General features: G+C 53.3%; 1 protein-coding gene across 1 annotated transcript; it reads right to left on the bottom strand.

The window, feature by feature from the left end:
- Positions 1-189: 189 nt before the first annotated feature.
- Positions 190-23,257, bottom strand: EML2 (EMAP like 2). Its single transcript, XM_036885580.2, is given in 23 exon segments — positions 190-1,466; positions 1,789-1,919; positions 2,877-2,972; positions 3,379-3,466; positions 3,963-4,060; positions 4,279-4,367; positions 4,633-4,700; positions 6,587-6,718; positions 7,415-7,540; positions 7,668-7,822; positions 10,514-10,613; positions 11,446-11,580; positions 12,477-12,572; positions 13,669-13,779; positions 13,871-13,940; positions 14,450-14,599; positions 17,470-17,599; positions 17,811-17,839; positions 19,736-19,840; positions 20,034-20,157; positions 20,250-20,468; positions 22,984-23,106; positions 23,109-23,257. Coding segments are annotated over 23 exon segments (2,547 nt in total). The 5' UTR covers positions 23,155-23,257; the 3' UTR covers positions 190-1,340.
- Between the last annotated feature and the right edge of the window lie 310 nt (positions 23,258-23,567).

Here is a 23,567-nt window from a genome sequence, read left to right as displayed (position 1 = left end):
GAACAGTTTGTCAGCCCCTGATTTAAGGTGCAAAAATAGGTAAAACAATTATCTCCTGTGAGAAGTCAGGGTAGTGGTTACCGTCAGGGGACAAAGACTGGGATAGGGCACAAAGGGACTTTTGGCGGGGCAGGAAATGTTGTTTCGCCATCTGGGAGCTTGGATGGATCAGTTTGTGAATTTAGCAGATTGTATATTTATGATGAATGTACTTCTCTGCATTTATGTGAAACACCAATAAAAAGTTAAAGTTAAGAATTTGCTCAAGAGTACAGATTCTAAGTTGGGAAATCCCCAAGAGCAGAACCCCAACAACCACATTTGCACCCCCTGAATCCGGTTGGGCCTCCTGGACTACCCAGTTCCATGACCTGGCAACTTCTTTTTATCGTGTATGCCAGATGGAGTTGGGTTTCTGTGTCTTGCAACCCAGAGTCCTCACACGCCATCTCCCAAACTTTTATTGTGTCATCGACCCACTTCTCTGAAAACTTCCCTTGTCCTACTTCAATCTTGTGGTTCAGGTGGAGGCTTCCAGGTTTGTACACTATTCCATCTCTGGGACCACAGTCATTGGTCCAGGGCTGGGCTTCACCCAAGTGGAGCCCATCACAGTAGGTCAACCATCAGGACAAGTTGCTTGATCTGCAGATGGGCCATCCACAGCCCTTCCCTGGGATTTTTAGACTCGGGGCCCAAGGCTGGTTTGATAACAAGCTTTGAAGCTGCTATGTGCCAATTTTCTTTGGTCTGGAGAATGTTGATCCCAGAAAAACACGCTGACTCAAAGGTCAGAGAAGGTATGGAGAAAGTATCCTGGTTGCCCTCAAATCTTTGGTTTGATGGCCCCGAAGCCTAGAGTCATGCCTGCTCTTCCTTATTTGGCAATGTGGGCCAACTGAAGTTCACTCTTGGCCTAAGTTGAAGCAAACTTGGTTTCTGTCAAGCTTAAAGACCTGAGTAATAATGGTCCCTCATTACAAACACTCTAATACCCCCCCACATACCCCATATACATTCACTTATAGATGCTCTCAATCTATTGACACACATCACAGACCCTGACACTCCACCTCAGTGCATGTCTTTATTTTTGGATGATATAAAAGAATAAACTTAAAAAACGCCCCAAATCAAATATCCTAATGGTTCCCCCTGAAGCAATGTGACCCCTCTTCCCACCTCGATAAATAGACACTTCTGTCAGTCCACCCTCCCCCCATACCCCCTCTGCTATAGACATACTCTGGGTATATATTACTCTACTCGGCAATAGACATCTCCCGAAAATAGAATTCCAGCCCTGCCACCTAACTCTACCCCGGCACACCGTCTCCACTTCAGACCACCCGCCACTGCAGCACGCTGGTGTCCTTGCCCCCTGTGGTCAGGGCCACGCTGTCATCCCACAAGAAGGCCACATTTGTCACATGGCTGCTGTGTCCACCATATTTGTGGCTGAGGGCCTGTAAACAGGGAAAGAAGAAAGTGAAAGGAGGTCATCTGTCTTGTTCACTGCTGTATCCCATGCCCAGGCACATAGGTGCTCAATAAATATTTTTAGAGTTAATAAGGATAAAAGAACCAAAGATCTCCCAACTGCAGGCTCTCAGAGCTTTAGCATCACAGACTGAAATTTATCAACTTTCAGATTAAGGAAGGCCCTTGGGACCAAGCCATTGTCCACCTTGTATAGATGGGGACACTTAGGTCTGGAGAGGGCTGCCTAAATCATGTCCCGGATGCTGTTTATTACCTCCATCCTGCCCACTCCTCAGAGGAACTCACTCGAGGCTGACAGCATGGGTAGCTAAACAGGTGGACTTTGCCAAAGTCATCAGCTGAAGCCAGCAACTTGCCGTCATGGGAGCGGGCCACGGCGTTGATGTCAGTGCCATCCGCTCCCTCGGACCAGATCCCTGTGGGCGAGATGGGGGTGAAAAGTCAGCTGGGGCCAGGGCCCCCCAAGACGAGCAGCCCCCCAACCCTAGCCTCCCTGCCTTCCTCTCACTTAGCCCATGCCTAGTCACCAACGGGAGTTGGAATCTTTTGAAAATGTCTATTGGACCTTGAACCCTTCAGTGTTCAAAACCCTTCTGTGGCTCTTCACTGTTCAAAACTCTCCTGAGACGAGGAGAAAGCCCAGGCATCTCACCGTGATCCCCAGACTCTGTCTGGCCTGGTCCCCACAGTGCTCCAGCCTCATCCTCACTAGTACTTCTCTTTAATTCTGCAATGATTTAGCCACCTTGCCTTCTCGCATTTTTCCAAATGCCATGCTCTACGTCACCTGTGGGTTTCTGTATGTTATTATTCCCTTTGACTAGAGACTGTTTTCCTTCTTCACCATCCTAGAATGAACCTTTTTATCCTCCAGATGCATCTTTAATGTCCCTTCCTCCAGGAAGCCCTCCCGGACTTCCTCCCAGGCTGGGGACAGACACTCCCTCTGGGCTTCCTTGTCCAAGTCCAGTCTACTCTTGGTTGTCTGGGGACAGGTCTGTCTCCTCCACTGGACTTTGAAGCCCATTATGGCAGGGCCAGAGCTGTCCCAGCACTGCTTAGCCTAGGGCTGGGCAGAGGCCCTCACGGTGTATGAGTTGACTGAATTAATGCCTGAATAAATGGGTGGCTGGGACACTGGCAATGTGGAATTCTCTGAGCCAGCTGCCACCACCCATTTGGTCTCATAGATTACAGACCCAATGGACCTGAGCAGTCATCTCACCCTGCTCTTTCCTCTTCCACAAATACTGCCCAGATGTGGAAAGGGGTGTTTCCGATCCGGGAGGCAACCAATCAGAGACTGTGAAAACTACCAGTCAGGGATGTGTCTCGGGACTCCTCACTGGGACCTTCCCCATTCCAGAACTTACCAAACACCCCAAATCCCAGGACACAAGTAGCTGTGGCCCATTCCACATTCCTCACAGCATCTGCATTCGTGATCTGCTTACAGGTGGCAGGGTCCCCTGGGCCGAAAACAGGAGGGGTTCAGAGCGGGAAGAACTACTGATTCAATCCGTCCATTTTACAGGCAATGGGACGAGGTCTGAGATAGGGGACAAAGGTCTAGGGCCTACTCCACCTCTCCAGACTGGCTGTGGGTCTAGATTCTGGGTGGTGACACCCGAAGGCCTGAACAGGATCACATGCTTAGAAACTTGTACTGTACCCATCCAACCGGGAAGGGGACAAATCGGTTAAAAGTGGGGCCCACCAGGGAGGAAATCAGCCAATCAGAACAGCCCCTGAGCACATGGGCCAGAGGAGACTTGAAGTATAGCCTCCCCCCTCAGAACTCAAGGAAATCTATGCAAACCGCACACGTAATAGGGAGGCTTAAGGAGGAATGCCTTTGGATTTCAGAGAACTCACAGTACAGAATCTCGTAGTCCCCAGAGTTGGTGACAAAGCAGCTGCTGTCCTGGGCCCAATCCAGGTGGGTGATAAAACTGGAATGGCCCTGCAGGGGAGGGAAGGGAGAGAGTTAGAGCTGGAGGCCGTGGGGTTAGACCAGGAAGGGAGGAAGGCAAAATACAGAGGTTCGGTGAGAACACAAGGCAGCTAAAGGAAGGATACAGAAGTCTTTGGAGCATGGGGGCGGGGCCAGACCACCATGGGCGGGGCCAGACAAAAAGGGCTTCGAACACAAGGGGAGTTTGGGACAAGTGGGCCGAGCTAGACACGGAGGGTGGGCTTTGATGCAGGGGGTTGGGCTACACAGAGGGAGGCTCAGAACGTAAGGGGCAGGGCTACACGAAGAGGCGGTCTTAGGATGCAGGGGCGGGGCCACACAAAGGGGCGGGCTTAGAACACATGAGGGCGCGGGGCTAAAACTCCTGGATAAGATCAGGGCAGTCAGTTGTGTTGAAGCTGTGCTCCCTTGAGGTAGAAAATAAGTTAATTCTGCACGCCCTGGATCGGGTGGCGGCACGGGCTGGGGGCCACTGCCCACTCACCGAGCACTTGCCCAGGCGGCTGACCTTGCGGCCGCCCTGGTCCACCGTGTACACGTACACCAAGTTGTCATGAGAGCCCACGGTCAGGTACGCCCCGTCTGGGGGAGGGGAGGGGGCTATGAGGAGGCACCCATGCTCTACCCTCTCCTCTCTCAGATTCAGCCCCCCACTATCCCAGTTCCAAGCTCCACCGCCGCTAGTCCTAGACCCGCCCCTAAGCTTTGACACACAGGCTCCACCCCTGCCTCCTGCCGGGTCACTCTGGGCCTCGGTTCCCAGGTCCTGCCTCTCCAAGATCCCAAGCTCTGAGCCTTACCTGGAGAGAAGCTGACCACTGAGATCTGCTCATTGCCATCTGTATGGATAGCCACCAGGTCATGAGTCTCCGTGTCCAGCAGCAGCCATCTTTAAGGAGAAGGCATGGTGGAGGGAGAACAGGTGAGTTGATCTGGTAGAGAGGGTGGCAATCTGTGGGGCCTGGGAGAAGGACCCCACAGATTTGGGAAAGACTGACTCCAAAGGAATGTTGGAAGATCAAGGCCTGGTAAACAGTCGGTACCTAATTAACGTTCTCTGCGGGCTTTGGGGCAGTAGGGAAATGGGTGGTGGTCAAGGGACAGTTCCCAGAGGGAGCAGAGATGTCCTCCCCAAATGCCCATCTCAGCTGTACCTGCCAGTCACCGTGCCCACGGCCAGGACAGAGCCACTGGGGTGAAAGCCAGCAGAACGGGCAGGGTCCTGAGAAGGGAGAGGAGGCCGGGCTGAGAGCTGGGGTCCACCTTCCATCTGGCCTCGCCCCGACCTCAGAGCCAACTCTCAGCTTGGCCTGAGGGCTCTCACCTCCCTCTGCTGCCCCCCAGTGACCTGCTGCCACAGACACCATGGAAACCATTTTCCTTTTCTTTAACGTGTCAACTTGAACAGGAAACATCCCTCCTGCCTGTTGATGCTGGATCCACTTTCACTCCTGTCCTCAATTCCCACAGCTTTAGTCTTCCAAGATAATTTCCTTAGGTAACTATCTAGACGTAAGATTTTGGGGACAAAGGACATCCATATTTTTAAGATTTTTGATATATGCCAAATTGGTTTCCATAAAATACCAACTTATCACCAGATGTGTCTGACAGCCTGTTTCCCTACCTCTTTATCTAACACCCAGGACTGAGTATTATTATTCTTTAAAATTTTGCAGGCATTTGATTAGTTCATGGACCATAGAGCATCATGGAATCAGACCTGAGTTCAAACTGTGGTTCTGACACTTCCCACTTACGTGACATCAAATAACTTTCTCTGTCCTAGCCTCGGTTGCCTCACCTAGCAAATGGAGAACACCACTTCTCAGGACTGCTATAAGCAAGGTATAAAGTCCTTAGAGTAGTAAGATGGCCCACAGGAAGCTGATAAAGGTCAGCTATGATTATAATTATATTGTGATGATAGGGAACTGATTTTACCTAGGCATGGTCGACAGACCGCCCACATTAGAACAACCTGAGGGAGTTTGTTACAAACTGCAGATTTCTGGTCCCAAACTCAGATACCCTGAGTCAGACTCTGTGCATGGGGCTCAGGATTCTAACAATTCCCAGGTGGTTCTGATACCCTGACAAGCTGGAGAACTGCTCTGATGAGCACAGGGTCTGGCATATAGTAGGTGCTCAATTAGGCAGCCAGAAGGAGGATTACCATACAAGGCCCTAACAATTTCCAGGGCACACCATCCTGGATTCATAGAAGTTCAAAGTCCATCAAGTGATCCAGGATTACAGGTAGTCTTGGATTCCTGGAGCAAAACCCTGAAGCACGTGTGGAGGTTTGATGAACTGAACTGCACAGGTAAAGGACCTTCAAAACTACACTGCCCAGAATCCCTTGAGGCTAGGGTTCTGCTCTACTTTGGGTCCAACAATGGTGCATTTTTGTGGGCTCCGGAAGGCAAAAGGTAGAGGCCTCACTCTGCCACTTCCAGTGATCATTTGGGTTGTGAAGGCAATGTCATCTGCGATGGTAGTGAGCAGTCACTAGTCTAGAAAGGCAAGGGCACAGAGTATCCATTTTTGGCCAGTGCAAACATAACCAGCATGGGGTACTCTAGAGCAAGACAGCCCAACAGAAGCTTCTGCAGTCATGGAGATGTTCTCCACCGGTGCTTCCCAAAATGGTGACCACTAGCCACATGTTTGAAAAGTAGTTAGTGCAACCGAGGAACTGAATTTTTAATTCTATTTACATTTTAAAACTAATTTACACTTGAATAGCCCCATGTATAGCACAGTGTAGCGCTAGAGCCAACACTTGCAGGGAACACATCTTCCAGGTTCCTGGACTGCAGCTATGATGACTGCATTTTCTTGAACTAGTGGCTCCTGCCTCCCCACCCTCATGACTGTGGGAGAGGCAGCAGCTCCTCTGGTGGGTCAGTTCTGTGGTGTTCTGGGCTTCCTTCCAGTTGAGAACCCGCTCCCCTAGCCCTTCCAAGTTTCTAAGTACCCATTCCCTACATTAAATCCTCTTCTGCTTAAGTAGACCAGGTGTGGTTTCTGTTTGATGCACTGGACCTTGACACACTGAGACAGGTGGCTCTGTTAGAACAGTATGTGGGTCCCCTGTCCCCTTACCTCAATGATCCGACTCCAGAGGGGCTGGTGGGACTCCGCACTCCACAGATGCACCAGCTTATCCTGTCCACACGTCACAAACTGTGCCTGGCTCGGGTGCGTGGCCAGGCCCCACAGCTCTTCCACGTGGCCCTGGAACGAAGGGGAGATGGCAGCATGGAGACTGCCCATCCAGACCCCTTTTCCCCAAAGCCTGATGCCAGAAAAAAGTGCTGGACTAGCCCCAGCAACACCCCCCCACACCACAGGGGACCCAGGGAAGAACCTTTCCCCAGTTTGCTGAAAGAGGCTGCAACTAGGCAGACCTCAGCCCCAGTATGTGGCTCGAGGCAAATGCTGCCCATCCAGGCCTCTGGGAGGCAAGTGACATTGTGGGTAGGAGCTTGACCTTGGGAGTCAGATGGCGCTCAGAAGCGTGTGGGATCCTGGGAGGGTGCTCAACCTGGTGAATCTGACCTCAGCTCTCTTACTGACTGTGGCAGTTGCCTGGGCAGGTGACCAACAGGCAGTCTGCCAGGGCATTTACCAAACGGCCACCACCCTGGTCAGAAGGGCAGAGCAGCACAGCTTGAGCCGGGAACCAGCGACCCTCTGCTGCGCTAGCAGATAACATGTTGGGGGCTGGACCATGGGGCATTCTGGGGGGTCCTAGGCCAGGGGTGGGGTGATGGGGCAAGAGCAGGTAAAAGGAAGATCAATGATGTTTGCCAGGCCAGAGGAAAGGGGATGAGCGGGAAGTAAGGAGAAATGGGAGTGAGAGGAGGGGCAGGTGGTGCAGAAAAAAGATGGCTGCTGAGGGAGGGCAAGATGCAGAACAGAGACACGCACCTGGATGAGCAGCGAGAACCCGGTGTGGACAGAGCCCTGCAGGATGGAGTTGCGGGTGGTTCCCACATACAGTGTATCTCCCCGGCCCTCAGCCACTGTCCGCACGGGGCCGAAGTCCTCGGGGACCTGGGCAAGCAAGGGGGGTGAGTGAGAGGATGCAGAGGTGGGGGTGGAGTCATGGCGGGGCAGGGTCTAGTATTAGGAGTGTGTTGGGGGGGGTCTCACCTTCACAGCAGCCTCCCCCTCTCCTCACCTCCACCTCCTGCAGCTTGCTGTAGTCAGAACCCCAGACGACCACCCGCCGATCGCGGCCCCCTCCGGACACCAGCGTCCCGTCCCGCAGGGCGCAGAGCCCAAACACACCGCCATCGTGGGCTCCCAATACTGCTTGTGTGATGCGGTTCCCACCTGTGGGGTGTCCGGCGCAGGGGTCAGTGTGGGGAAACTTCTCCTGTACTGACCCCTGAAAGCACTTCACACTCTCAGTTCTACATCCAGCCATTCACCCACCTTTCCTTCTATCCACCTAACCACCTACCCACCAGCCATCTACTCAAATACCTTAATCCAACCATAAAGCCATCTGAATGAACATCTCCCCATCCACACTTTGATCCACCTACCCACTCACCCATCCATTCATCCACTCACCTATCTACTGGTCTGTCCACCCATCTATGCACTCACCCATCCATCCATTCATCAACCCACCCTTCCTTCCTTCCATCCACCAATCCACTTCTCATCCATTCATTCACCCTTTCATCCAACTACCCATCCATCAGTCAATCCATGCTTCTATCCAAACATCCACTCACTATCCATCTATTCTCCCTCCATCTACCTACTCACCCAATTATCCACTCATCTATCAATCTAAACACCTATTCATTCATCCAGTAACCCATTTAATCAACAATTATTTAACTAGCATTGACTCTGGGCCCAGCCTCATGCTGGGTGATATTAGGGACAGAGGGGTGACCAAGACAACGTCAGATCTTAACTTCTTAGAGCTCACAGTCCAATTTCAGAGACAGACCTACTACCAATCAGTGACAACCCTAGGTGGTTGGGGCTGGGCTGGGGAAACCCAGGGGACTGTGGGATTCCACAGAGGGCACCCAACCTGGTGCACCAGGGAGGGCTTCCAGGAGGAAGGGATGACTGAGCAAGGATTTTCAGGTTAAGTAGGAATTGGCTAGGACAACAGAAGGTAGGCAAGTGTTTAAGGCAGAAGGAACAATGTGTGCAAAGGGCAGAGGGTATGGACTACTTAGGGAACTAAAAGAAATCTGGTGTGACTAAGTGTAATGTGCAAGGGGCAAGAGAAGGCAGGGCTAGACCATGCAGGGTCTTCGAGGTCTCAGTGAGGAATCTGGACCTTGTCCTCAAGGAAACAGGGAGTAAATGACTGCTTCAGCACAGGAAGGATAGATCAGATTTACATTTGGTTCTGAGAATAAACTGAATTGGAGGGGGCGAGACTGAAGGCCAGGAGGCCAGGGAGGAGGCTGGGGAGGGACTCAGAGGAAAGGAAGAAGGAACCACCCGCTTAAACTGCTTTCCTTCAAGACTCAGATGTGGTGCCATGTGCATACGCATCATTTTGCATCTGTCCGCCCACCCACCCACCCACCAAACACCCTGATGGGCCCAGTTAGTGGTGGGACTGGGCATAGGAACAACTAGGACCCAGTCTCTGCCCTCAGAGAGCTTATAGTCTACTGGGAAAGATGCACTGCCAGTTATTCAGAGTTTATTCTCAGCTGTCTAACCTCAAGAGAAGCTCAAAACAACCCTGGGAGGGAGACAGTGATACTACACCCATAATACAGATGGCACCACTCAGTCTCAGAAGGACCAGGACTCTGCCGGCCACACAGAGAGCCCAGGGCACTGCCCAGACCTGAGCCCAAGACCTGCTCCCCTCCGAGGACCACTTCCCTCCTACTACCCGTCCTGGTGACCCCACAGCGGCCCAGACTGGTACTTAGAGAAAACCCCCGTCAGTTTAGAGGTAGAAATCCAAGGTCCAGAGAGAAAGCCTTTACTTGAGGTCCCAGAGTGACACCAGGTTCAGGCCTGTCTCCATATATGTACATACGCCCACGTGCGGTGGGATGGGTGCAGCAGGTGGCCTGAAAAGGGCAAGGCCTTGGAGCCCAAGTGCCCTGACTCTGCCCAGATGGGCCACTTACCGGGTCATTCCCTTCTCTGAGCCTACTGATTTTCATCTGTGAAATGGGAATAATATTCAGTATAGCCTTGACCAAGGAGCACAATGGATATAAAAGCTAAAGTGTCCAGGCAAAAAAACTCACTCATTTGTTCTTACCATCCACTGTCTGAGCAACCCACTCGTTCCTTTATTCACAATTCACCCAAAGGCTGGGCCAAGCTTTTATTCATCCCATTAGCCTTGGCTAAGGCAACCTATTAATCCGTTGGGTTGGACAACAAATTTATTCATCCATCCACTGGCTCGGACAATCAACTCACACGTTCATTCAGTAATCAACCCACTTCCTGGAACAATTCATTTTCCATAACACATTAATCATTGTCTGAGGTACCCATTCATTCATTTGTTCACTCATGTATTCACTGATTTATAGATCTGCTGCCTGGGAAAAGACCTATTCATTCATTAACAACGTCATCCATTATGGGGATAACCATTCACTTCTTCAGTTGTTTATCTACCTGATCATCCATCACTAAAGAGGACCGCGCCTTCACTCACTCATTCTCCCCACCACTGGCCAGGGCAGCCCCCCTTCATCCTCCCATTCTTCATTCATTGCTCTGGGATAAACCACCTCTCCATCTGTCCACCCACCCACAACTGGGCTAACCCATTTGTTTAGAATTCGACTTGATCCCTACATGGGATCTGCAGAGGACGAGTGGGACATGATTTCATGGCAGCGAGGATCCTGGAGCTGCGCCTTTGAAGGGGCTGTTGGAACTGGACAAGTAAGGAATTAGCCTGTTTTATCATACATTCCACACAAGCAGGGTCAGGGAAAGGGAGGCACAGCCAAAGGGGATTAGGGAAGACTCGGTGGGGACCCAAACAGGTGGGGTGACACTGACCTTTGCCCCAGACATAGAGGTTCCCCCCAGAGTCCCCGGTGACCACATCGCCACCCTCCAAGAAGGTCACACACAGCACGTACTTCGGTTTCTCGTGTTTCTAAAACAGGGCAGAAGCAAAAGGTGGCAGAAGGTTGCTGAGGCACGACGGCCTCCCCGAGCTCACCCATCATCCTGGACTGTGGTCCAGGGGACCCCCTCCATGATATGTGGTGAGGCCCCGGCTGGCACACCCCCATCTGCAACCCACCTCCATGGACTGTTCATGTCGCCTAGAGTCTCTCTGATCATAGCAGTCTCCCTTTCCCACCCCTAGACCCACTTCCTGCCTCCTCTCTCTCCTCCCTGCTTTCTGTCCCCTTCCCTGTCCTGTGTCCCCTGCTCTCTTCCACTTGGATTCCTCTCCCCTTGCCCCTTGGTCTCCTCCCCACCTTGTCTGTCTCTAAATCCCTCTCTTAGCCCCACCACACTCTCTTCCTAGTATCTCCGTCTCATCTCCATCTGTGCCTGGTGTTCCCAGGGCCTCCCATTTTGGGGTGGAAGCCCCACTGGCTCCAAAGACAGGGGAACCCTCTCAGAGGAGCGCCTGCCTCTTATTTCCCACTGTTTGTCTCCGTGTGTGCTTCTCCCAGCCAGGTGGCCTCTGACCTCTCCATGTTTACCCATAATATGGACAACCACAGTACGCAATTCTTGAGCGTTTCCTATCTGCTAGGAGCTGCCATACTCTTGTCCCCTTGAATCCTTACAACTTCAAAGAGCTGGGAAGCTCTCCCCATGGTATGGATGAGGAAACTGAAGCCCGAGCGGGCAACGTCGCAGCATCCACGTCGTTTCCAGCCTCTGGGACCATCTGGTATGTCCTGCTGTCTGCCTTGGTGTCCCTGCCTACCTCCTTCGGGGCCAGCCCATCCCCACACCCTGGCACTCACCTCAAAGAGGCCCTGCCGCTTGCTCAGGCTGCCCCCCTCCGCGTTCCAGAAGTAGATGTGGGATTTCCCGCAGGTGATGAGCACAGTGGGGTCTGTGGGGTGGAAGGTGGCCACCAGCACAGCCTCGTTGGAGCACTTTGGGGAGCAGGGAGATGCTGAATGAGGACCAGCAAGCTACCGGGGTCCCCACACCCAAGCCATGTAGAATTATCCTATACAGCAGTGTGGGCTGCGCACTGCACACCCTACCTGCCTGTACCTTTCTGATCTGGGCAAAGTAAAGTACAGGGGGGAGGGCCAGCCCCAATAAAGCCTCGCTGCCTTCATCGCCATAACAGCAGGTGCCTGGGGACCCTACTCTGCACCGAGCGCTGTGCTTAGCATTTTACATTCATTAATTCACTGAATCCTCACAACCCCCTGTTAGGAAGGCTCATTACTACTACTCCCCCTCCCCATTTACAGATGAAGAAATGAGGCTCAGAGAGGGGAAGTCACTTGCTTAAGGCCACACAGCCAGGTAAGACCTGTGTCCAAAATCAGCTCATGTAGGCCTGACTCCAGAGCCCAGCCTCTCAACCAGTTCTCCTTCCCCAAACTGTGGGCCCAGTGCAGACTGGGTCTCCCGCCCCTAGCCCAGAATGGGTGTGTGACCTTGGGCAAGGACCTCTCCCCTCCCCATGCCTCAGTTTCCTCAGCTGTAAAACAGGCCACTGTCCGAGACGAAAGCTAAGGTCTGTCTCGGACGTCGCAGGACTGCAGAGTCAGCAGCTGTCTCATACCAACCCTTCTGTATGGGTCTGGTCCACCCATCCTATATCCCAAAATCAAAGTCAAGGCCTCATTATCCCCATTTTACAGATGAGGCAACTGAGGCCTAAAGAAGGCAAGCCACTTGTCTGAAAGTCACACAGCCAGCAAATGGCAAAGCCAGGACTTAAATGTGAGGTTGATTCAAGACGCCTAACTACTAGCATCTGGTGAGTGCTACAGGACACCCCAAGAAGAGAAGACGGGAAGAGTTCCCCCACCTTGCCATCCACCACCTTGGCCTCCTTGGCCCAGTCCCACACGGAGAGCACGTGATCATTGGATTCATCCACCACACAGAGTAGGTTGCCCCCATTCTAGGACAGGAGGGGAAAAGGACAAGGTGGGTCAGGATCCCTCCCCCACCCAAAGCCTCACCCCCACTGCGGCCTTCACCACTCGGCCTATTTTAAGATTCTCAAAGGCCCTGGCTCACGTCATAGGAAGCACATTAAAATACACTCCATCCAGCAGCCACACAAACGTTTTAAAGAGTTTTTATAATTTTCCCTTTGAAATGACTTGTCCCTAAGAAACTCATCTAATTTATCCTCAGCTACAATTTCTCTGTAGCTACCACACAGTCAGGAATTCTTACTGAAGCCATCTATCTGCATTTTCCTAGGGAATGATTTTTAAGTATCTGAAATTAAACAATAAAGTTGGTAAAATGTTGGTTTTTTTATACCTTTAGCTCAACACAGGTTAATTCTGATTTTGCAGGGTTTTCCCCTCACATACCACTTTGGCAACAAAGTAGGTTTTTCCCCCACCAAAGCTCTCAAATGTCTCCTTAGGCCTCAGAAAACCTGTGAAGCTCTAACCTAGTCCTTAAACTATCTGTGGGAACTATCTTGCATTTTAATTCCCCAATCCATTACAGACCAATACTTTGGTAAAGTATGTTAAAAATGTAAAATATGATTAAAAAAATAAAAAGTCCTCCAATCACATACCACGATGTTGTGAAAATGTCAAATTGCTCTACAAATTCCTAAAGGCTTACTCTCGATTTCTGTACTTATCTTGCCCAGACCCGCCAACACCCATCTAGGATGGTACAAGATGCCATACAGCCCTCGACACTGGGCTTAAAATGGCTATGGGATAAGAACCTTTTGAGAATGAAAGCTGGTGCAAAAAATAATACAAGTATAGACTGACTATAAACGATCACTGAAGCATTTAGGGGCAATCAGGACATATGCCTCCCCTTCACAAGGGCTCACCAAACAGGCCTGTGAGGTCATAAAAACAGAAGAACAGTCTGGAGGGCCTGGAATTCTGCTGGGGGTCATGGCCTACACCTGTGACACCTCCACAAACCATGGCCTCCATCCCTAAGGGGCGGCTGGGAAGGTGAATCACTGGCTCCAGATTTTGGGGTCAGGTGAGGGACCTCAGAGGACTTACGGATTTGGAAAAGCCTACACAGCACACAGCTCTGTCAAACATTCCCAGGCCCAGCACGTGTAAGGTGGAGAGGGAAACTGAGTCCCAAATGCGCACATGCGGTGGCAGGGGCTGCAGGAAAGAGAGAAGCATATTACCTGGGGGGCCCAGCTGCCTCCGTTCCCCACCCACCCACCAGTGTCCAGGAGCTCCATGCTGTTACCTTTCCCTCCTTAGTGGTGCCTGCCACCTGTCCAGTGGCGATGGTGACCATGTCAGGGTGGACAGCCAGGCTGAGGAGAGAGGACACATGCACAGAACTCAGGGGAAGGAAGGGCACTCAGAGCAGTCCAGGACATCTCCCACAGCAGGCCACGGTCACAATGCCTGGTTCTTCACAAGTTGGTGGAAGGAGTTATTTAGTCAATTACCATTTATTTAGCCTTTCAGTAACAATAAGGGATACTCTCTGGGTACCCAGATCCAGAAGCAAGCCTAAGACCTGGGATCTTCAACGCAAATGCCTGCAGGTCTCAGGCCTATACCACAAATGGTGGCCAGGAAAGTGCTCCCATTTAAAGGGGCGCCACTACCTGTGTTGAATGTACTGCAGATTGTCTGGGACTCCAGCTAGGAGTTTTTACAAGTGTACAATCCAGGCATTTGAGTGAATTCACCGATCTTTAAAATACTGATAATCAGTCTACACTGTTTTCCTGGAATCCAGCCTGCATGCCCAAGGAAGGCTGGACCCGCCCCACAGCCCCTATGAGTCCTGAGCAGGGCCTCTCCCAGGCCTCACCACTTGATGTCATCGTTGTGCCCCAAGTAGTGCCGCTGCCTCTGCTCTTCCACGCTGTACAGCACGGCCACGGAGGCCACGAAGTATACTATCTCCCCTGTGGGCAGCAGGTAAAGGTTGGCCCGGCAGTCTCGGCCTCGGTAGCCATAGCTGGAGGTGCCCCAGGGAGGTTAAGGAGCCTGTTTTGCACTGCATGTGCCGACTGACTACCCAACTGACGAACCATCTCAACAAGGTAGTTGGAGTTAATTTTCCTGCTTCCACTCTTACCCCTGAAGAGGGTAGAATGATAGTCGTCGCTCCACCTTGCCAAAATTATGTCCACCAAAATATTAACCCATGGAACCTGGGAATGTGACCTTCCTTGGAAAAGGAATCTTTGAGATGTAATTAAGGATCTCAAGATGAGATCAGCCTGGATTATCTGGGTGGTCCCTAAATCCAATGACCATGGTCCTCATAAGTGACAGAGAGGAACAGACACAGACATGGGAGAAGGCCATGTAGAAGCCAGACACTGGAGGGATGTGGCTACAAGCCAAAGAAAACCAAGGGTTTCCAGGAGCCACCAAAAGCCAGGAGACAGCCATGAAATAATTCTGCCCCAGAGCCTTGGGAGGGAGTGCAGCCCAGCCAACGTCTTGATTTTGGACTTCCGGCCTCCAGAACTATGAGAGAAAATTTTTTCTTGTTTTAAGTCACCAAGTTTGTGGTCATTTGTTACACAGTCACAGGAAACAAATACAACCTCCTGTTCACTTCCCTCCCTTCCACCATAGGGATCCTGTTAAAACCCATTTAACTTAGCTCACATCCCTCCTCAAACCAGAACCTTCCCTTGGGTCCCATCTCACTCAGAGCAGAAGCCAAGCCCTTATGAAAGCCCCAGCACAAGGCCTGGCCTGACCTGGGCCCTGAGTCCTCACTCCCCTCACACTTGCCTCCTCCTTGCTCTCACCTCAGGACCTTTGCACTTGCTGTTCCCTCTGAATACTCCCCCTTTCCTCTTGCCACGGCTCTATCCCCTTCTTTGGGTCTCCGCTCAACTCTGTCAGCCCCTGGCAGAGGCCTTTCCTGTCTATGCTATTTCAAACTGCACACTCATGCACTCACTGCCCCCGCCTCCCTTCCCTTCCCCTTCATGCTTCTGTCGTGCACCCATCATCATCCCAAGCACTATCTAACTCACCTGTCTCCCCAGCTAGGGCGGCTACTCTTGGAGGGTTAGGGATCTGTTTTGTTCACTGCTGTAGCCCTTGTGCCCAGACCTGGGCCTGGTATACAGCAGACATAAGAATTCAGTATCTGTTGAAGGAACAGCTGCCTCTCCTCTGTTTAGAAGTTCCTGTAGCTCCTCAGGGCTCCTAGGAGAAAGCCCAAGCTCCTCCCATTGGCCTGGTTGGCCCCTCCCTGACCTTAGCTCAGCTTCTGCTCTCCTTTGCCCTATGATCTGTGAGTTTCTCAAAATGTCACCCCAGGCCTTGGCACTAACCTCTTAATTTGCCTAGCACACTCTACCTGCCACCCTCTTCAGCTGTCACCTCCTTAGAGCTGCCTTCAAGCTCTTTTCCTCAACTGGACTCATCCCCCTTAGTAATCATCTGGTCCATTTGTGAACTGTTCCTATTCCCCGGAGAGACTGAGTTCCATGGTGGCCAAGACTGAGCTATTTTTATTCACTTCTATAAGTTCTCCTTTGGGAAGCCCTCCCTGACCCCCAGGCTGGGTCAGCTGTCCCTTTTGGGTTCCCCTCTCCCACCCGTCCATGGTGGACTGTCACTGTCAAGGAGTCTGTCCCTGTACTACAGTGTGAGCCCCAGGAGGGTAGGCAAATGCTGCCATGGTGACTAGTGGTGTGTAGCACTTGGCCCAGATGTTTAGAAAATATCTGAATGAATTCAATATGTGAATCCTGACTCATAGAAACTGCTCCACCAGGTAGTCATTTTAGTGATGGGGAATCTGAGGCCCACACTGACTTTTTCAGTCTTGGCTGCCTCTCATCTGAGTCAATCCCTAGGATGTCGATCCAAACATCAGTGGGCATTTTGAAAGAGCTTCAGGCCCAGAGTCAGAGTTCTTGCTCAGATCTGCTCCGACTCCCTAAGAGAGGACTCAGTCCCCTCTCTTGGCCACAGTTTCTTCATCCAGAAAGTGGGGATAATAATTTCCAACCTGTAGGCTTCAGGGAGCTCTCAGAGGCCATTGGCTGCAAAAATATATCCTCAATTCTACAAAAGAGAAGGATATCATTTAATGTACTTACACATGAAAAAAACTTAGAACAGTGCCTGGCATATAATAAGTGATGAATAATGATTAATCATTATTTTATCAATCCCTATTTATGGGGTACCTTTACACACTGTTTCACAGACCTAGGATTCTGAGATCATGAAACCCATTTTTCAGAGGAGGCAACTGAGGCACAGGAAGGCAAGGTGGCTTGTCCAGGCTTATACAGATAGCTGGAGGCCGGGCTGGGGTTTCCACCCATTTCTGGCAGGCTCCCAAAACAGGATTCTTAACCATTACCAACTTCCATTTCTCAAATACTCCAACTCACTCTGGCTGCAAGAAGTTCTTCCTACTCTGGCTCCCAACTGTTCAATTCTCAGCTCAAATGCCCCCTCCTCAGAGAAACCCAGGCACTACTCTCACGTGAGCTTAGGTCACTGTATTCCCAGCATTTATTACTTAACTGAAATTATCTTGTTTAAGCGTTATCATCTCTCTCACAGCTGGCACGTAGAAGCGAATCTGACATACTGAAGGCGCTCAGCAAACATTCGCTGCTTTAATGGATCATAAAAGGGCATCTCAGCTGATCTGCTCTCATCTGCTCCCTCCCAACTCCAGGGTCAGCCTGACCCCTCAAGGCTCAGATGTCTGGGAAGCCCCACTTTCGGTACAAAGACCTTTCCTACCGCTGAAGTTCCGTACCAGAAGGGCTTTTTCCCCCTACTGACTGGAGGGTGGGGAGTGGGGAACCGGGAGGAAGGGATCCAAGCAAAGGATACACCCAGTCCAGCTTGAGCCGGCAGGAAGGCAGCTCGGAGCGCGTGTCCAGGCTGTAGGTGGGCGCCAGCTCGTCCGGGATCAGCATGAGCACAGGGCGGCCCCTCAGGAACATTTTCACGGAGCCCTCCTCTGCCAGGACACCCCCGGCCACCAGAGGTCAGGAGCTGACACTAGCCCCCATCCCTACTTCTCTCCCTGTCAGGCTTCACTTTTTTAAACAAACAGGTGGGGAAACTGAGGCCAGAGAGGCAATGGCTCAATAGCCCGGTCTCCTGACCTCCAGCTCTGGGCCTCTTCCCCCAGCAAGTCCCCAGCCAAGCCCTTTCCCATCCCCACTTACCCATGCTGAAGATAACTTCTTTGGTTTTGCTGTCAGAAAAGGACCCCCCCAAAAAAAAACACAAAGCACCCTAATTAGCAGGCAGGTCAGAAAAGGGGAGAAACACTCCCCCACCCCACCTTCGCAACTTTCTGGAGAATAATGGGGGCCGAGTAAGGAGCGGAGCGCTGCCTCTCTGCAGGCCGTGTGCTTTGCTCGGTTGATCTTGCAGAGCCTAAGACACAGGCCCAGAGAGGCAGTGATCGCCAAAGTCACACAGCACGAAGTGGCAGGAACGCGATCCTGGAAGAGGGGAGTCATTAGGGACCCCTCCCTCCTAATCAGCATAGCTCTCCCAGGGCTCCCCACCCGCAGTCCCACAGCGCCCCAAACTTCAAGCAGCAATGGAAGCGGTCAAAGTTTAAGGGAAGGGGTGTGTCTCTACACTCCCTCCTCCGGCGGAAAGGGGTGATGCTCGCGGGCCTGGGTCCCTGGCGAGGGGAAAGACCCCGGGATACAGGCCTCGGGAGAGCAGGGAGGAGGGGGTCTGCGAGAGGGTCTCACCCAGCTCCAAAGCTACTCATGGCGGCGGCTGGCGGAGCTTCTGGGCCGGGGGTGGAGCCCGGGCCGACTCCGCCGCTTCCGGCCCTGGGAGGTGCCGGAGCCGCCGCGCCCTGCCCCGCCCTCCGCGGCCGACCCCGGGAGCGGCGGGTCACATTGAGTCTCAGATCCCGGGCTGTGGGGTCCCGACACCAGGCTCTTTTTTGGGGACGGGGGAGAGTGTTGTTTGAGAACATGGACTTAGGGGAGTGCCTGCCTGAGTTCAAATCCCAGCTCTGCCGTTTCCTAGCAGTGTGGACAAGTTCCTAACCTCTGTCTTGGTTTCCTCGTTCTTTTAAATGGGAATAATAAGAGTACATACTTCCCGGTCGTTGCGAAGATCACGTTGACTAATTTATGTAAAATGCCTGAAAGAGCGCTATGTACGTGTTTGCTATTGTTTGCGCGGGGTTGAAATGTGTGACTTGCCATATCTCGCCTCATTGGGCCGCACAGCCCTGACCACGCCCACTGCATCATGACTCCACCCTGAAGTTTTTTACTCCGCCTGGGTCTTCAGTATGGCCCCGCCTACGAAGTTGGCCACGCCCAGCACCTGATCAGACCTACCTCCTTCTGATCCTGCCCAACAACTGACCTCTCTCTTGGCAAATGACCTCCCCTCGGGCCCTCCTCCCCGCCTCTGGTTGCGCCCAGCATTTTGACCAGGACTACTTGCACGTGATCCAGTCCCTGCGTTGACTCCGCCCCCTGATGTTTGGTCACGCCCCCTGTGGTCCCGCCCAACGTTCAAACCACTCGTTTCTGCCCGGTATCGTCCCGGGCTCCTCTCCGCCCGGCTTTTGTCATCTGACACGCCCCCATCTCGTCGTCAGCTCAGTGACCCCTACCCTAGGTTCTGGTTCTGCCCAGGCTAACACTCTGACCACGCCCTCAAATTCCAATCACGCCCTGCCCTCTGACACCCCATTCCTCTCAGAATTCCCCCTAATGCTTCCGAGCACCGTGGGACCCCAGCCCTGAGACTCCCAGGAACTCTCCTTTACCTTAATGGCCACGCCCACAAAGCTGGCTCCTCCCTGACTTCTACTCAGACCCACCCGGGAGACGTTACCCATTCACGCTTCGTGTGTTCTAGCCCAGGCCTTGGCTTTGGCCACCCCCTTCATTGTGGGCTCCGTCTTTACAGGCATTCCATTTCGACCGTGCCTCAAGATTAATCCCTCCAAGCCTCCCTCACTGTCTCCGCTTTCTGAACTAGATGACCCCGCTCTAGGTTATCACTTCGTGGCCTGGGGCATCACTATATAAGTCCCCCTCCTTCCCACGCCTATCTGGGGTTCTGGCCCCACCTTCTGTGACGTGACCCCGCCTCGGACACTTACCCTTCCTTTTTGGCGCTACAGTTACTGCTAGAAGATGTGGTACGGCTCCGGGGGTCTTCGCGGCGTACCGAGGCGAGGCGCTCTGGTGACAAGTAGCGGCGGGCACTGCGAAGAGAGAGCACACAGTTCGAGGTGGAGCCTGAAAAACCAGTAAGCAATTGCCTGAGGCTGGCGAGAAGCTCCCGGCACCTTCCACTGCTGGAGTTCAAGCACATGAGTCCATCCTTCTCCATAAAAGCTGCCTCCATCTCCCACAAGGTCTTGGAGGTGTCTGGGGACCCCAACTTCCAGGCCTTACCTGCGCCCAGAGGTCGCCTCCTTCTTGGGGGAGGATGGGGATGTGGCATAGCCGCCCACACGCCGCGGGGGTCCTGAGCCATTGAGGGGTGTCCTGGTGGGAAGGCCTTTCAAGAGCTGACACACTAGAGGATGAAGTTAGATGACAGAAAGGGGTGAGTGTGAGGTCCCGGCCACAGTCCCTTCCCATCTCATCCCCTCACTCTGGTGACCATACCCGAGGCCGTGGTGCCTAGCCGCGGAGGTGCCCGGCCCTTGGGAGTGCCTCGCGCGCGCAGCGCAGCGCCCTGCTCCTCGCATGCCCGCAGGCGACGCAGCGCGTCAGCCAGCGCCGCCTTTAAGACCGCCAGCTCGTCTTCCTGCAGCTGCAGCCGCTGCTCCAGCGCCGACACGCGGTCGTCCACCTCCATGCCGCTCGTGCCCGACAAATTGTCATCTGAAAGGCATGGGAGCGCTGGCTGCGGGGGCCACCCAGGAGCTCTAACGCCCGAGGTGTCCCTCCCACCTTCTCGGATCTAAGTGGGGGCCAGCCACGCCCCCTTCCTCTCCAGCAACCCGGGGCTGGGAGGCTTGGAGGTGGGCCAAGAAGAGGGCGCTGAAGGGGAAGGAAATCCCCACGGCCCTCAGCCCTTGCCCCCACACTCCTCTCTCGGCCGCAGCGCCCTGGAGGTGTGACCTTAGGGAAGTCCCTTCCCCTCTTACCTTCTAAGAGTCTACTAATCAAGAGCCTCCCAACTCTAGTTTTAAGAATCTGTGACTAAGATACTAAACATCTATGACTGATAGCAACATTTTAAGGATGACATCGATTTACTCTAGTGACACCAACGCTCTGGAATTGATCCCCAAATCTAACGAATATCACTATTTTATTGCGCGTGGTACTAACTTTCCCTATTTCTAAGACTTTCCAAACCAAAAGGTCATGCCTGGTCCCTCCCCTTCCCATTCTCTCTTCACCAAGGGGTTCGACCCTAGAGACTGCTGCAAGGACAGAGTTTCTACGGCCCCTGGTGGCAGACTTTGGGGTTGCAGGCAGTGTATCGCAGACCCAGGAGACCCGCGGAAAGAGATGCGGGCTAGGATCTGACACTCAAACTCTTCCCCAGCAGAAGCTTCTCTCATCTGTTCCGCGTCTTTATTTCGCTTCTCCAGATTCGGCTCTCCCTCGCCTCTCCAGCCCGTGAGTGCTGCCAAATAACTCTTTCATCACCCACAACCCCCACCCCCGCCTATTTTCCCGAAGTGGGAAGGGCGGAGGTCCCAGGTGGTCACCATGCCCCTGCCCGCTTCCCTCCCAGACCAATCAACAACTAAGGAAGCCCCAGCCCCCAGTCGGGTGGAAGTGGTAGCATTAACACGGACGGGGAGTGGAGGTCCCACCTGCCATCCCGCGTCTGTAGGCCTCCCCGCCCGTCCGCTGGGCTCCGCAGTGCAGCCGTCCGTCCCTCCCCTCCCTCCCGCGGCCGCCCAATCGCCTGCCGGGCCTCGCCCACCCTGCCCCCCACCCAGAGCCTCTCTGGTCCAGTGCCTGGACCTGCAGAGGAAGGTGGGGGCCTCCCGAGGTCGGAAGGAGAAAGCTGTCAGGACTCGGACTTCATAAGAGAAGGGAATTACAGGGTCTGTTGGCATCACTTTTGCAATGGAGGAAACTAAGGACTGCATTGGGAGGGTGGGCAGACTGGCCAAAGGTCACACAGCTAATAGATGGGGGGTGCAAAAGAGCCCAATTGCCAACTTGTGCTGAGTCCCCTCTTCCTGCTAGTAATAATACTACCAAAAAAAGAAGAAGAAGAAGATTTGTTGTAGCAAGATTACATGGGGCAGTCACTGTTCATTCAAAACACTTAGCAGTTTTCTGGCTCATGGGATGTGCTCAGTATATATCCAGAATACAATTAACTATTATATGGTGCCCAACGCTCCTGGCAAGTGTGGTAGTTGTAGTATTATAACCAATTTAAGGGGAGGGGACAAGGAGGGGGATTGAGCCCTGCAGAGATCAAGTTACTTGTATATGGACAGCCTTTCAGCAGCAGAACTCGTACTCCACCCAGGTTTAGGCACCTTGTCGTTCTGCCTCTTTAGAGGGGCAGAGAAAGACAAAATGAGCATTCTGGCCCTCTGCCATCTCCAGTGGTCCCTGGCACTGGCTTGTGTGCCCAGGGGAATGAATCTCCAAACTGGAAGATAGCTCCATCTCAGGGCCTCCTGAGAGAAAGGGAGGAGTTTTTACCTTGGCCCTTCAGCGCCCACCCAGAGAGACCAGCTGCATTCTGAGGCCTTGGCCTGCCTGCCACCCACCCAATGACTCAAGTCCTTTGCTCCCTCCAGACCACTCCCCCACCCTCGGCCCTTTTTCCCAGACAAGAGCTCCCACTTCCTACTTCTCCTCATGTCTCCCCTCCCCTCTGCCTCCAGCTTTCCTCATCTGGGCCTGACACCCCAATGGGCCTTGTGGAATCATACCAAGTTGTCTAGGGAGAAGGGGGGAGTCCTAAGGGTGGGAGGGACAGGACCTAAGGATATGGGGGATATAGTGGAGGCAAAGTTCTCTGGTGGCCCTCCTCTGTCCCATATCCAGCCCACAAACCGACACCAAATCCCACCCTCCTCCTAATCTGTCTATCCCTCTGCCAGGGAGAAGGGGAAGGGTCTCAAAACACTGAGGGAGAATAGGGAGGCCTTCCCCCCCTTTCAACCCCAAGCTTCTGAAGCTTCTGTCCCCTTCTCTCTATCCAGACATCTCGAGAGAAGGGGAGGGTCAAAGTGGATGGGGGACTGGGATCAGGGCTTATGGAGATCAGGGACCTTGCTCTAGGGTCAGGGTCCCGTTGGGGGAAATCTTCTGCAAGGGGTGAGGATGGGGACTTGGAAGGAGGAGCCTGGAGTAGGAGGAGATGAGTCCAGTCCTGGCGGGGGCCAGGGTCGGAACTGAGGAGGGGTCTCACCGTTGCAGTATTGAAGCAGCGAGGACGTGTCGTAGAGACCGCAGAAGGCCGGGCCGCGCTCCGCCATCTCCCCGCCACAGCCACCGCCGGCCCCCGCTGCCCCCGCCCGGGACCGATCCCCCCCCCAGGCCCTGCCTCCCGTTGCCATAGCAACGCCCTTCGTTCCAGCATCCCTAGCTCGGCCCGCCCGGCATCAGGCGGCCGGCGTCGGGCCTGGCACCGGGGTCATCCCCCAGGATGCCCAGAAAGGAGGGGTCGGGACACCCCCTGCTAGGCCCCACAACACAATTCTCGGCCCGGGATTGGTTGCTCCGAGATTCCCCCTAGGTATAGTCTGGTCCCGCCCATAACCGGCGCGTATTCACTCTAGACCCCCTCCTCGCCAGTTCTGGGCCAATGAGAGCCTGTCGCGCAGGCCCCTCCGCTAATAGGGATGCAGAAGGATTGGAAGGGGCAGGGCCTTCCCTGCTTTTTAAGCGTGAAGACTAACCCCCAGCTCGGAGAGGGAGATAAGGAGGAGGAAGACACTGCAGGATCACTCAGTCCTCGTCCCTAATCTTTTACTGAATTTTCCGAAAGCTCCC

The sequence above is a fragment of the Manis pentadactyla genome, chromosome 15 (genome assembly GCF_030020395.1).
Source record: "Manis pentadactyla isolate mManPen7 chromosome 15, mManPen7.hap1, whole genome shotgun sequence".
NCBI lineage: Eukaryota > Metazoa > Chordata > Mammalia > Pholidota > Manidae > Manis > Manis pentadactyla.
Note: the sequence above shows the minus strand (reverse complement) of the source record. Positions and strands in the feature narration are given on the sequence as shown.